Source organism: Hippichthys cyanospilos, chromosome 8 (genome assembly GCF_059441005.1).
Source record: "Hippichthys cyanospilos isolate Australia breed blue-spotted pipefish chromosome 8, RoL_Hcya_1.0, whole genome shotgun sequence".
In the NCBI taxonomy this organism is placed as follows: domain Eukaryota; kingdom Metazoa; phylum Chordata; class Actinopteri; order Syngnathiformes; family Syngnathidae; genus Hippichthys; species Hippichthys cyanospilos.
Genome location: NC_142376.1, coordinates 2,580,302 through 2,593,066, shown reverse-complemented (window position 1 = coordinate 2,593,066; position 12,765 = coordinate 2,580,302). Strand labels below are relative to the sequence as shown.

The 12,765-nt window shown below is 41.9% G+C and overlaps 2 protein-coding genes across 5 annotated transcripts; one reads left to right on the top strand and one right to left on the bottom strand.

The window, feature by feature from the left end:
* Positions 1 to 324: 324 nt before the first annotated feature.
* On the top strand, positions 325 to 3,508 carry dnajc9 (DnaJ (Hsp40) homolog, subfamily C, member 9). Its single transcript, XM_088421927.1, has 5 exons — positions 325 to 642; positions 1,702 to 1,842; positions 1,914 to 2,168; positions 3,060 to 3,143; positions 3,217 to 3,508. The coding sequence occupies exons 1-5, from the start codon at positions 469 to 471 to the stop codon at positions 3,319 to 3,321; spliced, it is 759 nt and encodes a 252-aa protein (XP_088278053.1). The 5' UTR covers positions 325 to 468; the 3' UTR covers positions 3,322 to 3,508.
* Positions 3,509 to 4,151: 643 nt separating this feature from the next.
* fam149b1 (family with sequence similarity 149 member B1) lies at positions 4,152 to 12,757 on the bottom strand. 4 transcript variants are annotated; one of them, XM_088421921.1, is made up of 15 exons: positions 12,331 to 12,757; positions 11,784 to 11,897; positions 11,371 to 11,515; positions 10,164 to 10,312; positions 9,914 to 10,063; positions 8,741 to 9,072; positions 8,531 to 8,673; positions 7,203 to 7,265; positions 6,737 to 6,855; positions 5,997 to 6,221; positions 5,692 to 5,815; positions 5,309 to 5,434; positions 5,155 to 5,236; positions 4,579 to 4,716; positions 4,152 to 4,423 (listed from the first exon to the last, which is right to left on the bottom strand). In XM_088421921.1, exons 1-15 carry the CDS (start codon positions 12,375 to 12,377, stop codon positions 4,341 to 4,343), a joined length of 2,040 nt encoding a protein of 679 aa, XP_088278047.1. In that variant the 5' UTR covers positions 12,378 to 12,757; the 3' UTR covers positions 4,152 to 4,340. The 4 variants fall into 4 exon arrangements, with proteins under 4 accessions (XP_088278047.1, XP_088278049.1, XP_088278050.1 ...); XM_088421923.1 differs by having other exon boundaries at positions 6,749 to 6,855; XM_088421924.1 differs by lacking the exon at positions 7,203 to 7,265.
* Positions 12,758 to 12,765: the final 8 nt, after the last annotated feature.

Sequence of the window (12,765 nt, the reverse complement as noted above, 5' to 3'; positions counted from 1 at the left end):
TTTCAGGCAGTGTCATATACATTTTTGTAATATATATTTTTTGTAATGGAAAAATATAATGATTCACAATATATAGTGGCTGTCCACCTAAACTGGTTTCTAGCAAGCTAGCTAAGTTACTTCTAAATATAAACCTCCAAAAGTTTTATGTTACAAAAATAGTCTAAAACACAGTTAACATAAATAATTAAAATATTACATCAGTAATAAACGCAAATAATTTTTGCTTTTTATGACGTTTTCTGTTTCTATCCAATAAGAACGTCAGAAGGACTGTCGCTGATATCTGACGTCACAAGTCACCGCAACCAATAGAACGTTTCAATATGACGTCAGCGCGCCGGTGCATATCCGGATGTGTGTGACAGTCCAGCGCGCCAAAACTCTCAAGCACACAAATAGCTAAGCGTAACCGAGCGTAACTTTACGTATAGAACGTCGGACAAATCTTAGCTAAGCGGCGGCAGGATGGGTTTGCTCGACCGGTGCCAGGAGCTGTTCAAGACGGCGAGCCTGTACGAGGTGCTGGGCATCAACAAAGAGGCGACCGAGGCGGAGATCCGCAGGAGCTACTACAAAGTGTCGCTCAAGGTTCACCCGGATCGGGCCCCCGACGACCCGCTGGCCACTGAGAAGTTCCAGGTAACGTCCATAAGCTGAAACACGAAGTTTCTTAGTTTCTATGTCGTCTTGTCAACTACTAGTTGAACGAACGGGTTGAAGACGTCAATATTATTGCTGCCAGCCATTTTCAGATCCACATACACACATTGAAAAGAGAATAAGTTTATCAATTAATTGTACGACTGGTTGATATGCCCCCCCCCCTCAAAAAAAAATCTTCATGCGAAATCTATAATATCGTAGTCGTCTCGAATGATTGAAGAATGTGTGATAAAAATAGCTATTCATAGCTTAGCGTTGTTTTGAACGTAATGTCGACTGAAAATCACATCGCTTGAAGCTCGTGTAACAACCAATCGTGTCTCGCTTGTTGGTCATGTGACCGTCACACACTGAGTCAGGATTGGTCGTTACCTGAGCTTTTAGCACTTGATGTCAGTTGACAGCAAGGGGAAAATGTGTTTATAATTACCAAATTAATAATCGAGATTTTTTTAAATTGTACATTACCGTCATGCTTCATTCCCCTCAATAACTGTATTAATATTTATTTTCTATATTTGGGTTAAATACAATATATAGAATTCACCTGTATGTTTTACTGTACTCCATACGTTTTCTTGTTTGGCATAAATGCAGTGATGAATAATAATATTTTTCATTTTTTCAACAGTTTTTCCACATATTTTGGAACTGCAATTTCCTGTGAAATGACGGTGTATCTTGTTCTACCTGTTTGATAATACACATGCTCTTATATTTTGTTTCATAGTATTTTTTACTATAAAAGCTCTATATTTTGTAGCTGGTTTCAAAGAGTAGCAGTTGCCCACATGTTTTTGTGGAAAAATCCTTCCGAATCAAAACTTTATAAATGTAAAATAAAACGTTTCTCTTTGTTCTTCTATCCTGCAAAGCCGTCTGATTCTTTGCACGGAGGCAGAAAACATTTTTAGTTTTAAAAACACACAAGGGATTTAATTCCTGGCCTCTTAAAGATATTCTACATGTAAATCCGTCTTTTGGATTGAGTTTTAAAAACGATTCTGACCTTTTTAAAAACTTGTTCTCCCGCAGGTGTTGGGCAAGTTGTACGCGGTGCTGAGCGACGAAGAACAACGGGCCATCTACGACGAGCAGGGCGTGGTGGACGAGGAATCCGACATTTTGAGTCAGGATCGCTGCTGGGAGGACTACTGGAGGCTCCTCTTCCCCAAGGTGCTTGTTGGAAACCATCCCAGTAGAACTCAAGATGGAAAAAAAAAAAAAAATTCCATTCTGTCCTGTAGATCACCGTACAGGACATCCTTGATTTCGAGAAGCAATACAAGGGATCAGACGAGGAAAGGAAGGACTTACTGCAGTTGTACGTCCAGCACGAAGGAGACATGGACGCCATCCTGGCCTCGGCGATGTGCAGCTCCCAGGACGACGAGCCCAGGCTCGCGGACATCATCCGGGACGCCATCAAGGATGGCGAGGTGGAGGAGTTTCCGGCTTTTGCGCAGGAGAGCGACAAGAAGAAGAGAGCTCGCAGGAAGCGGGTGAGTGGACAAATTGACATTCGGGCGCGTAAACCCACAACAGGTTTGACGCTTTAATTTTTTTTTTTTTTAAAGATAAGGTTTGAAGAATCGTGAATACTTAAACGAAAAAAATATGAGTAATTCCCCAAGTATAAGACGCGAAATTCTGGCAAAATGAAGGCCAAAAGTATGAGTGCGTTCTATAAACAGTAACTTAAAGATTTTTTTTTCAATTCAACACCATTGGAGGAAAATTGATGTGTCAGCCACGTATGCCGAGTTTTGAGGCACAGATATGCATTTTTATATCAGCTGTATTCTTACTTACAATTACTGTAACTGTATTTATGGCAAAATAAACTATAGCTTTATTTCAGATTTCTGAGTATGCTCAGAGTTAAGAATTTCTAGAAAATAGAAAACATTCAAATCAGACTTCTAAATGGAATTGTCACTCTCATTTCATATTCCTCAAATAAATGAGATCTCTCATTTTTTGTCAGATTTCTGAGAATAAAGTCTAGTTCAGTTTTAAAGTCCGAATCCTCACTTTGATTCTCACGCAAGCCATAAGTCTTGACTATTTTCTGACTAAAGTTAGAATTCTCCAAGTTTTTTTCAAAGTCAGAATTCTTGAGAATAAGTCACAAAAAAGTGAGAATCCCGACAATTTTATTTTCATCTTCCTCACTGGCGTGATCCTATTTTGTGTTTCCATTGGCCAAATATTCATTGTTTTATTTGAAAACAATGTAATGTTTTTATCAACCCACATATGTTGGAACAAAGACGATTTTAGAGCTGTCATTTTAATACCGTGACATTTTTTGCTCTCTGTGATCTTATCCAAATCGAATATGGCGTCATGCCTTTTCACATTCATCGACGCAAATGCGATTTCCACTCCAGGCGGACCGAGAGCGAAAAGAAGCGGAGGAGATGCAGAAAGAGATGGGGCTGGGTCAGGACGACAGCCTCATGATGATGATCAAGGTAAACAAACGCTTATCATCTGCTTCGCTTGCTTTTATCACCGTGAAGTCTCAATTTTGTCGTTTTTGCGCAGCAAAGAAACGCATCCAGGGAGCAGAACTTTAACAGCTTCCTGTCCAACTTGGAGTCCAAGTACGCCAAGAAAGGTGGAAAATCCTCAAAGAGGGCAAAGAAATGAGGAGCGTAAGGACTCTTGAAGGACGTTTTTCTTTTTCGACGGTTCAAGAGCGAGTGAATTGCCACCAGTTGAACCCAATTATCTTTGTTGTTTTAATATTGAAATGTTCCTGTAATAAAAACGGAAGTGTGTTTTATGTTGTCGTTATTATCGGAGGATAATAAAGGAATACTATTCTTGTACATCACTTGCATTGGAGATATATTTTTTTTTATATTCAAAAATGGTCAACGAAGGCCTGACTGCAAAAAAAAATAGTTTCACACACTTTGTGTCAAGGTCCAATTTACATATTACATCAGTGGCTCTCAAATGGGGGTACTGGTACCCCTGGGGGTATTTGAAGGAACTTCAGGGGATACTGAATTTTTAAATAAACAAACATGCACAAATCCTTTAAAAATAATTATTGAATTGTTTCAGAAAAATCTTAAGTTCATAAAACAAATATGTTTAGTAAATGATTCAATTTATTTTTGTAAAGTGCCAGATTCTCACCCCAATGCAGAATATCACGTGTTAAGAGCTTCTTTGGTGCATTTTTTGGTAGTCCAGGAGGCATTTGGCACAATGCTGCCCCCCCACGTTACTCTTGGTACTAGAAATGGTTTGTGAGAGACTCAATTCTCTGATATATTGTGTGTGCCGTGTGGAGTTCCATACTCTAAAAAACAATAATGAGTATTAATACTTTGCATGTTTATGTCTCTGGAAGTGTTGTTTCAGAAAATTCATCCCAAAAATGTGTCTCGCTATGTGAGTTGTTACCTGCTTAGTCACAGAGGCGAATAGATGTTCGATTTTTTTTTTAAATAAAAGCACACCAACACCAGCTCAGAGCGTTCTTCTTTTGGCAGCCACAGACGCTGGTTTGAAATACAAAAATAGACATTTGACAGCTGCATAATATTAATACGAAACATATCTGTAAAAGGACGACAAAAAAAGTATGGACACTTGACTGTGCTGCGTGTCTTGTGTACAGTATTGTGAAGAGGGGTTAAAGTGCATGGAGGGGGCTACAGTCCCGGTCTGCTGGGTCTGGTTGAGACGCCACCCCGGCTGTGAGAGCGAGGTGGGCCGGACACAGGCACCAAAGGAGCTACCGAACAGAAAATGCGACAATTCAAAGTCAAAAATATTTCCTTTTATGGGCATTTTTGGAATTGATTGATATTTGTTACGGTGACTTGCAACTCAAAACCGTCTGGTAAAAAAAGTCCTCTAGGTTCCTTTTTTTTTTTTTTGATTGCTGACCTGGGCGCGAGGCTTGGAGGTCCGCCTCATCCTCGTCCCTGATTGGCCAGCGGCCCAAGGGGTGGTGGGAAAACGAGTCCAGGAAAGACGAGCTGCCGACCCCGAGGCTGACGCCGGTCACGCCGATCCCCAGGGAGTCTTGGGCAATCGGGGAGAGATAGTTAGAAATGTCTTGATGGTTTATGCCCTCCTCTGATTGGATTGCAAAAGTGTACACACCCCTCAGAACTGGAATATTAACGGTTCTGTTTGGACATTTTGGAGAGCTTGATTTACTGTAGAAAACTGTACAGCGCTATTTACATTTTCCTTTAATTTTTAAAGACATGCTTTTGTTAGAATTTGACAACACAGATGAATATTCTTTAGTCCAGGGGTGTCAAACTTGCAAATTTGAAAGATTGTTCAACAAACATGCGTACAAACTTCAGAGTTTGAGTTCACTTTTTTTCCCCATAACTGAAAGTAAGTATCGGTTCTAAGTATCAGCTTAAAATCAAACTCACATTAAGCAGGAGTCATTTCCTTTTCCTGAAATTATTTTTTGAGCCAAGGCCTCAAGTTTTTGTGCCCCACCTGTGGCCACCGAAGCTCGACCAGGCCTCCCCTGTCCGATGTTGTCCAGCACGGTGAAGGAGCGCCGGTAAGGAGTGTCCGACTGAGGGGCAACATCAGAGCTGAAGTCGCGCCGCGCGTGGAACCGAACGTGGCCACGAAAGCCACAGCTTACCCTGTACGTGTGTGTGGTGTTGGGCCGGGAGAAGACATCCAGCGGGTAAAGGCGATCCCTCGGAATCAAACTAGCGACCTCGTCGTTTAGGGCGCTGTGGGCCCGGCCGGACGGGCCTTTCTGCCGCTGTGGGAAGAAACGTCACAGACTTGTTCGTTTTCTGAATTTCTGAATACAAAATGAATAAGAAATTGCTTCATGTTCCGATGAAATTGGCCTAAGTTCTAGTTTTAGGTGCACTTTATTGTTTTTGACACAATTTTCTTCTGAAGTTTAACGATAAAATACATAGAGCGATATCCCTAAAAATATAGTTACAAAGTTTAACGAATCAGATATGTTTTTTTCCCTGAAATAACCTCTAGTCTTTAAAGTTACATTACCTGAGCAGTTTTGGACTGCTGTCCCAACGGGGACGATTCCGCGTCCCCAGCGCCAATGGGCGGCAGGAGCGTGTTCCGGCTCAGTGCAAACAATGGAGACATCAGGCGGTCGCTGGCTGTGGGTCTTTGGAGGAATTCATACATTTAAATACAAGAAAGCAGAACACAAATATCCAAACAAGCTCCTTGTTAGTCTATTTTAGCAATGATTTTCGCAGTTTACTAAAAGCAAAAACAACAACAAAAAGTAATGGACAAATTTTTTGAATAGGAATTTTTGACATGACATCTAAGAACCAACTCACAGCCGTGTACCCCGGATGACCTCATCCATCGATCCGGCCGCGCCGGACTGACTCGGGCTGGGAACGAGGGGCTGGAGCGTGCGGGGTGCCGGGTTTCTGCGCCGGGCCGACTGGGGCGGGCGGGTCAGCGAGGACCAGCTCTGCTCCAGGACCCGGCGAGGGCGGGGTCTGCCGGCCTGTGCCATGCCCGAACCCGGCCTGAGAGGAACGCGTTCCTCCGACTCCCTGCAGAAGAAATGAAAGAAAAGAAGAAGCAGGTTTGTGAAACTCTGATCATAATATAGTTGTGGTTGAAATCAGTAGTTGTTTTTTTTTCCAATCTCCAAACAGCCAGCGCAAAGCATTTTTCATTCGTATAAAAAAAAAAAAAAAAATTTCTGTAGCTACTGCAGTATATTATTCAAAGAATGTAAAGAACACGGTATAGATTAGAACACTTAAAAAAGTATTTCAGCTTTTGCACTATGTTGCTTCAAGTTCCAATTAACTTGCTCTTAATCTGAAAAGAAAAATATACATTTCATGTCATGGCATGATAAGCATTAAGTTAAATTTGCTGATACCTGCGGCAAACCCTGTTTAAGCCCAAGACTAATTTCCCTCTGGGGCCAGTAAAGTTTCTCAATTTTATTTTATCTTAAATGTAACGTACCCACCAAAATGAAAACCACTAGTTTAAACTAATCCGATGGGCAATCCTAAATATTTTATCATAAGCAGTTTTTGCTCCTCATAATTACTGCATTTCGCACTGAGTTCTGTCCAGCGAGACCAGGTTCTTCTGTTGCAGCGGGATGCTCTGGATCACGATGAGGTCATTCAAGTTCTGCTGGGTTCCGCCGACTGAGACCCTAGCACCCTGATGAGGGACAACAAAAAACAAGGAATAAACATTATAAAAGATGCAGTAAAGCTTTATTTTCAGAAGCCCGGTGCCCGAATGGTTAGTGGTTTTAACGTACAACAATCCAGCCAGCATCTTCTCTCAGTTAATAATCGTGCAAGGCCACCGACAAAACAACATTCACGAGACTGAAATGAAACGGGAGCATTCCCGGGAAAACACGAGAACTTAAGCTGCAGTTAATTCGTGAACTGTTCTGGGGTTAAAGGGCAAGCACGAGCACATTCAGTCTAGAACTAAAAAGACCAGGAGCTAAAAAGGAGCATGCCGCCGTCGTGGCGCGAGCAAGGGGGTTTACATACACTGGAAGAACGTTTCTGCTTTTGGGGCTTCCGGCGGGACTTGTGCTTTGAGCCCCTCGACTTCTTTAAGCGAGTGGCCAAAGGGGGACAGCGGATAGTCATGGAGGAGGTAACAAGAACGAAGGGAGGAAAAAAAAAACAGATGAAGATTACAAGGTCAGAGGAGAAGAGACAGTGATACAAGTTCCGATAATGGTGAAGAAAAGGCTGGAAATTACTCATAAAATCATATGTTAATGCTTAGACATGTAGATATCGCTGCACAAAAACATCTAAGAATGCATTTGATTGATTGAAGCGTAGGCAGCATTGTTAACTAATGGTTAGCATGTGTGTTTATTTTTTTTCCATTTACAAGGTGCTTGTAAATGTTGTTTATTAATATACCCCTTTGTTTTTCATTATTATATTTTGTTTTTCCATTTACAGTATTTTTGCCGGGAACGGCGCAGAGGTGGGGTTTGTGGACTCAATTGCAGGGAAAGCTCAGAGGCAGGGATTAAGTGTAGTAAGCCGTGTTTTAACTCAACAAAAAGGTAACCAGAACCAAGACGTGGGTAAAACAGGACAGTAAAACTACAAAGAAAGGCAAGCGGGTAAACATGACAACGATCCGACAAGAACTGAATGAAAACAGAAAACTAAACACACTCAAAACTGAAGATAACAAGGAACACCTGGCTAAGAAGCAATTGGAGCAGGGAGCTTATTGGCACACACAAGGGAAGCAGACAAAGACAATATGAACTTAAAAATATCAACACAACGCCACCAAAAAAATCAGAACAGAAAAGAACAGAAAACCCAAACAAAAACACACTACCCATAACACGACAATGTTTTTGTTTGTTATTTTTTCCATTAACAGTATATATGCCTTTTCAATAATCATATATACTTGCTGATCATGAATACTCATTTATTATGCATTTTTGTCATTATGCTGCATGTTTTTCCATTTACAGTATGTAATTAGAATTTCATTTCTGATTGGTTTTAAGCAAATTATATATATATTTTTTTAGTCTATAGTATATTTTGTTTATTATAAATAGTTTTTGGCTCATAAATGTGTTGTTCATTCATTTTTCATGATCATACTGCATGCTTTTTCACTTACAGTATTTTTACACATTTTTTTCAATTACCGGTATTTTCATTCTGTATATTTTTTCTTTTTCATTTGTTTTAAACTAATAAAAACCCTCCCCACACGATCAATAATTTTCTTAGACAGACATTAACATTACAATATGAATAGCTAACATCGTCGTACATATTTTTATTGTGCAGCTTGTCCGTCGGTTTTCACACTGGAGGCTACTTACCTGGAAGGGCAAACCGGTAGCGAGTGGAGGCGGAGCCAGCGCGCGGCTCTGGCCAAGTTTGGGTAGCATGCTCGGAATGGTGGAAAATAACATCGAGGAATTTTGCAGCACTGGACTTAAGCTCCCACGAGCCTTTTCATCACCTGCCAATCACACAAGTTCGACCGTTCACCTTAACTTTTTGGTCACATAACGTCGAGGTGAGCATACCGGCGGCGCGACATTCCCACTGGCGATGAACCAGCTCGCTCATGCAGCCCACTAGTTGGCGCCACACGTCGTCAAACAGATGGTCCAGTACGGCCTGGCGCCGACACCTGTAGGGCGAGACGGGAGGCATGCAGCCGCGCCTTCGGCAGGGCTCGGGGCAGGCCCGCTCCTTTTCATCCTCCAAGCTGAGGTGGTCAAAGGCCAGGTACTCCTCCATCATGCCCTCCACCTCGATCACTCTGGGTCTGGAATCCCCCGAGGCGGCTGAAGGCCCGTTTAGTTCTGCCGAGTTGGACTCGAGCAGCGCCGCGCTGCGGCCGAGCACGTTCAACCTTAAAACCGACCAAGAAAGATGACATAAGGCATTTTTGCACATGGCTAGCAATACGTCAAATTAATTTGAACAGTTAGTCATTTTAATAATTGCCAATTTGAAAAGGAGCTGAATGGCGTGTTTACAATCGTTTCCACTTAACAGAAACACTCAAGCAAAGCATGGACAAACTGTCTATGTTCAGACAGCAGGGGTTTAGTCTCAATTCCGATTTTTTTGTGAGGCTCTTCACCCTTCCAAATAAACGTGACATGTCTGTGACCTTTGTCTGAACTATTAACGGTCCAAAACTGTCCCATGTGTGCATCAAGCACAGCGGCCGTGCTTAACGGCGATACTGAAATGGCTGTTATGCCAGAGCCGGAATATTTTCAATCCGTTCCATTTAAAAAGGAATTTAAGGAGGAGAAGGGGTAGGTTTTTTTGGCCCTTGTGGGTGCGGGGCGAGCGAGCGAGCCAGAGTGACAAAAAGAGATAAAAATATACCTCGCTCTTTTCAAACCTGCTTCTGCCTATTTGAGCGCAGAATTGTTGTTTGTCGCTTGTCGGTCAAGTGCGGGTCAGATGCAAGCGACCTGGTCTTTCGCACTGAGGCCACGTGACAAAAGATAGGATATGGAACGGTTTCAAGACCACACACCCAAATGGCCTGGGTCGCATTTGAAAAATATTGGTACTGTGATGTTCAATGGCGAAAAATAACACTTCCGGGGTGACAAATTAACTTTGTAACATGGTTAAAATCTCCAAAAAATTGCATTTCCATGATAGGGGCGCTTCAAAAATCAACTGATCTGTCATTGACGGTTCATCTGATGTTTTACAATGCAAAAACTCACTCTGTATTGTTATCATCTTTCTCATTTGACCTTCCGACGGCCGGCTGGGACGTTGATGGGCTACTAGAGGAGCTGTTGTGGACCATCCCTGAGGTCGCGTACCACTGGAAGCCCTCATCACTGGGACACACCAACTGAGTGCCCAGGATCCTGAGTGACACAAACACAAAAGATTAAAAAAAAAAAAAAACCTTCCAAATGTGTCATTTAACAAAAGGATTAAGCGCTATGTTCTGTGGCGGGAACAAACCGAAGATGAGGGAAGCGCGAAGCCCACTGCTGACACTCCTCCTGCAGAACTGGGAGTATCCCTCTCCCGCTGCCTTTACCCTCGTACAGCTCTTTGTCGATCTCATCAAACATTTGCTGCACTTGGCGGGAAGCTGCCTTGTCGAACTCCTGCGGGGACAAAAGATGTGAGGAAAGCAGTTATTACCTCCAACAAGAAGAGCCATCCATTGTTGTTTGTTAGCGTGCAACTATTAGGTCAAAGAGCTTATGCAGTGAAGGACATGTTCTTGTTGTGTAGCGGCTGCATAGAAAACATTCATTCGCTGCAAATGACAACAATGGACATCAAACATCGTTGTCTCTCACCTGGAAAAGAATCAGTTCATTGCCACCGATATCAATATTACTCAAAAATCTATTTTAATTGGGGCGTTAATTAGTAGTAACATCAGCAGTATTTTGTCAAAAACCCTGATATCATTGTTTGCTTTTTAATTCCCTAAATCCTTATTTGGTATTATTCAAATAAATTAAAATAATAAATGCAAATTTGGAAATATTAACTATGAATGAAAGTTCAGACATTCATAATCATCAAAAATATTAATAGCGTGCATTCACTGCCACTGATAATTATTAATGTCAAACATCCTTTTTTTTTTAAATAAAAAAATGAGGCGTATGGCATTTTGCAAAAAAAGTCACTGTCACAATATTGAACAATGTTTTGATTGGTGTTCCAATTCATTTGCTATTAATTTGAAAACAAAAGTAAACTTTTGCAATCATGGCATTCAAAAACATTAAATTAGATTTCCTGACACTTGTAGAAACCCTGTTAAATTCTCGCGTACCCTCATTTAAGCAGTGCTGCTCTAGTTGAATTATCTCTCTCAGTCCATTTCAATTTGAAAGCAGACAATGCCAACCAGACACAGAAAATCAAATTGAGTTGCAACACACATCATTTCTTTCCACCGAGCTTTGTAGAAGCAGGCGCAGGAAGCTGCAATAAATAAAATATTGAGCCCATGAAAAAAGAAATTACAGGACCAACTGTGCCTACAAACAATACCCAGCGGGCCTTGTGTTTACACAGAAGCAGGAAATAAACAAAGGACCTCAGATATAGCCTATGAATGTCAATCAAATCTCTAATTAAAAAATCACAATGTGTGTCTGTTGAGAATTTCTTCTGTAAGTAAAATGGGGAAGTGGAGACTTACATCGTAGCCCCAAGAAAACACGGAACTTCTTTCTGTGGACACGCCGGTGCCTGTGGAGCTGTGAATGCCCGACCAGGACCGGCTGGAGTCCACCGAGATGACGGTGGGACAATCGGAGGGACTGGAAGCGCCGGAAGTCTCTGAACTATGGGAAGAGGAGAAAAAAAAAAGAGGACTGCTTTTAGAAATGATCACAAAACCAAAGGCAGGGTTTCCAAGTGGAAAACAAAGGGTAAATGTCAAAGTCATAGAATATTCTATCAAGCTGTCTTCATTTGTTATTCTTTTAGCCGCACATCTCAAGGAGGCAACACGATATCAATTAATCCGCCGGGTGGATCTAGTTTCGCATTTCAAGAACTCTCTCTGGACTTGTTCGATCGCCTGCTGAAGGGACGACGAGGCTGCCTCGCCTGTTGCGGATGGAGACCACCTCCTCCACGTCATCGAGGGGGCATTGCGGGGTTTGGTGCTCTGCCTCCTCGGGGAGAGGGTGGTGGTCGAGGCTACTGCGAGACAGGCCACGACTGCACAAAAAAAGGAAAAAAAACACATCCATAATTTATTATACACTATGAATGCATCTACTTTCTATACTGGAGCACATTCATGCAGTGCTCCCAGGATGAATCTGAAAACAATTGGTAACCTCAAAATGTCATGATTAATGTAAATGAAAATCACTTTTACGAATATAAAAAAAAAAGCAGTCCAAAAAAAAAGTCAGTTCGGTAGTAACAGAGCGTGCTTTTTGTACCACGTGACACTTTCCAACCAATTGCGAACCGTTCGTAACCTCGAATCTATTCACAAATTACAACATTCGTATCCAAATATTTCAGATGGCAATTAGGTATAGAAATACCTCAATCTAGACATAATACTTTAACATTTTTAGCAGTTCGTAGTGATGAACAGCTTTTATGCTGCGAACAATTGTTAGTGAGGTTTCGTACTTACATCTCTAGCTTGTGCGATACTGGTCTCCTGTTGTACCGTGAAATCATTCTCCTTCCCCTCCGTGTCTAAAGGCTCAAACCCTCTCCTCGCTCCCTCTTCCCCGCAACTTGAACGCGCAGGGAGCCGCTAAGGCGGAACAATAAACGAGACATTTCCAAAAATGCGAACCTGGCTTCCGAACGCGGAAGATAATGTAGTTGCTACACTTTGCAGTTTAGCTAACATGAAATAGCAGCGTCGCTATTTCCTCGAAAAATTCCACTTCCTGCCATTGCTGCGTTTAAAACTATACTTGACGGTAAACTGTATCACCGGTTGACACGATGAACGGATAAATGCCACGTTATCTTTTGTTATGTGAACGCATATGCTACTAGGGTTAGCACCGCCAATAACACGGCTGTCATGGTTACGATACTTGGCTTAACCCAGCAC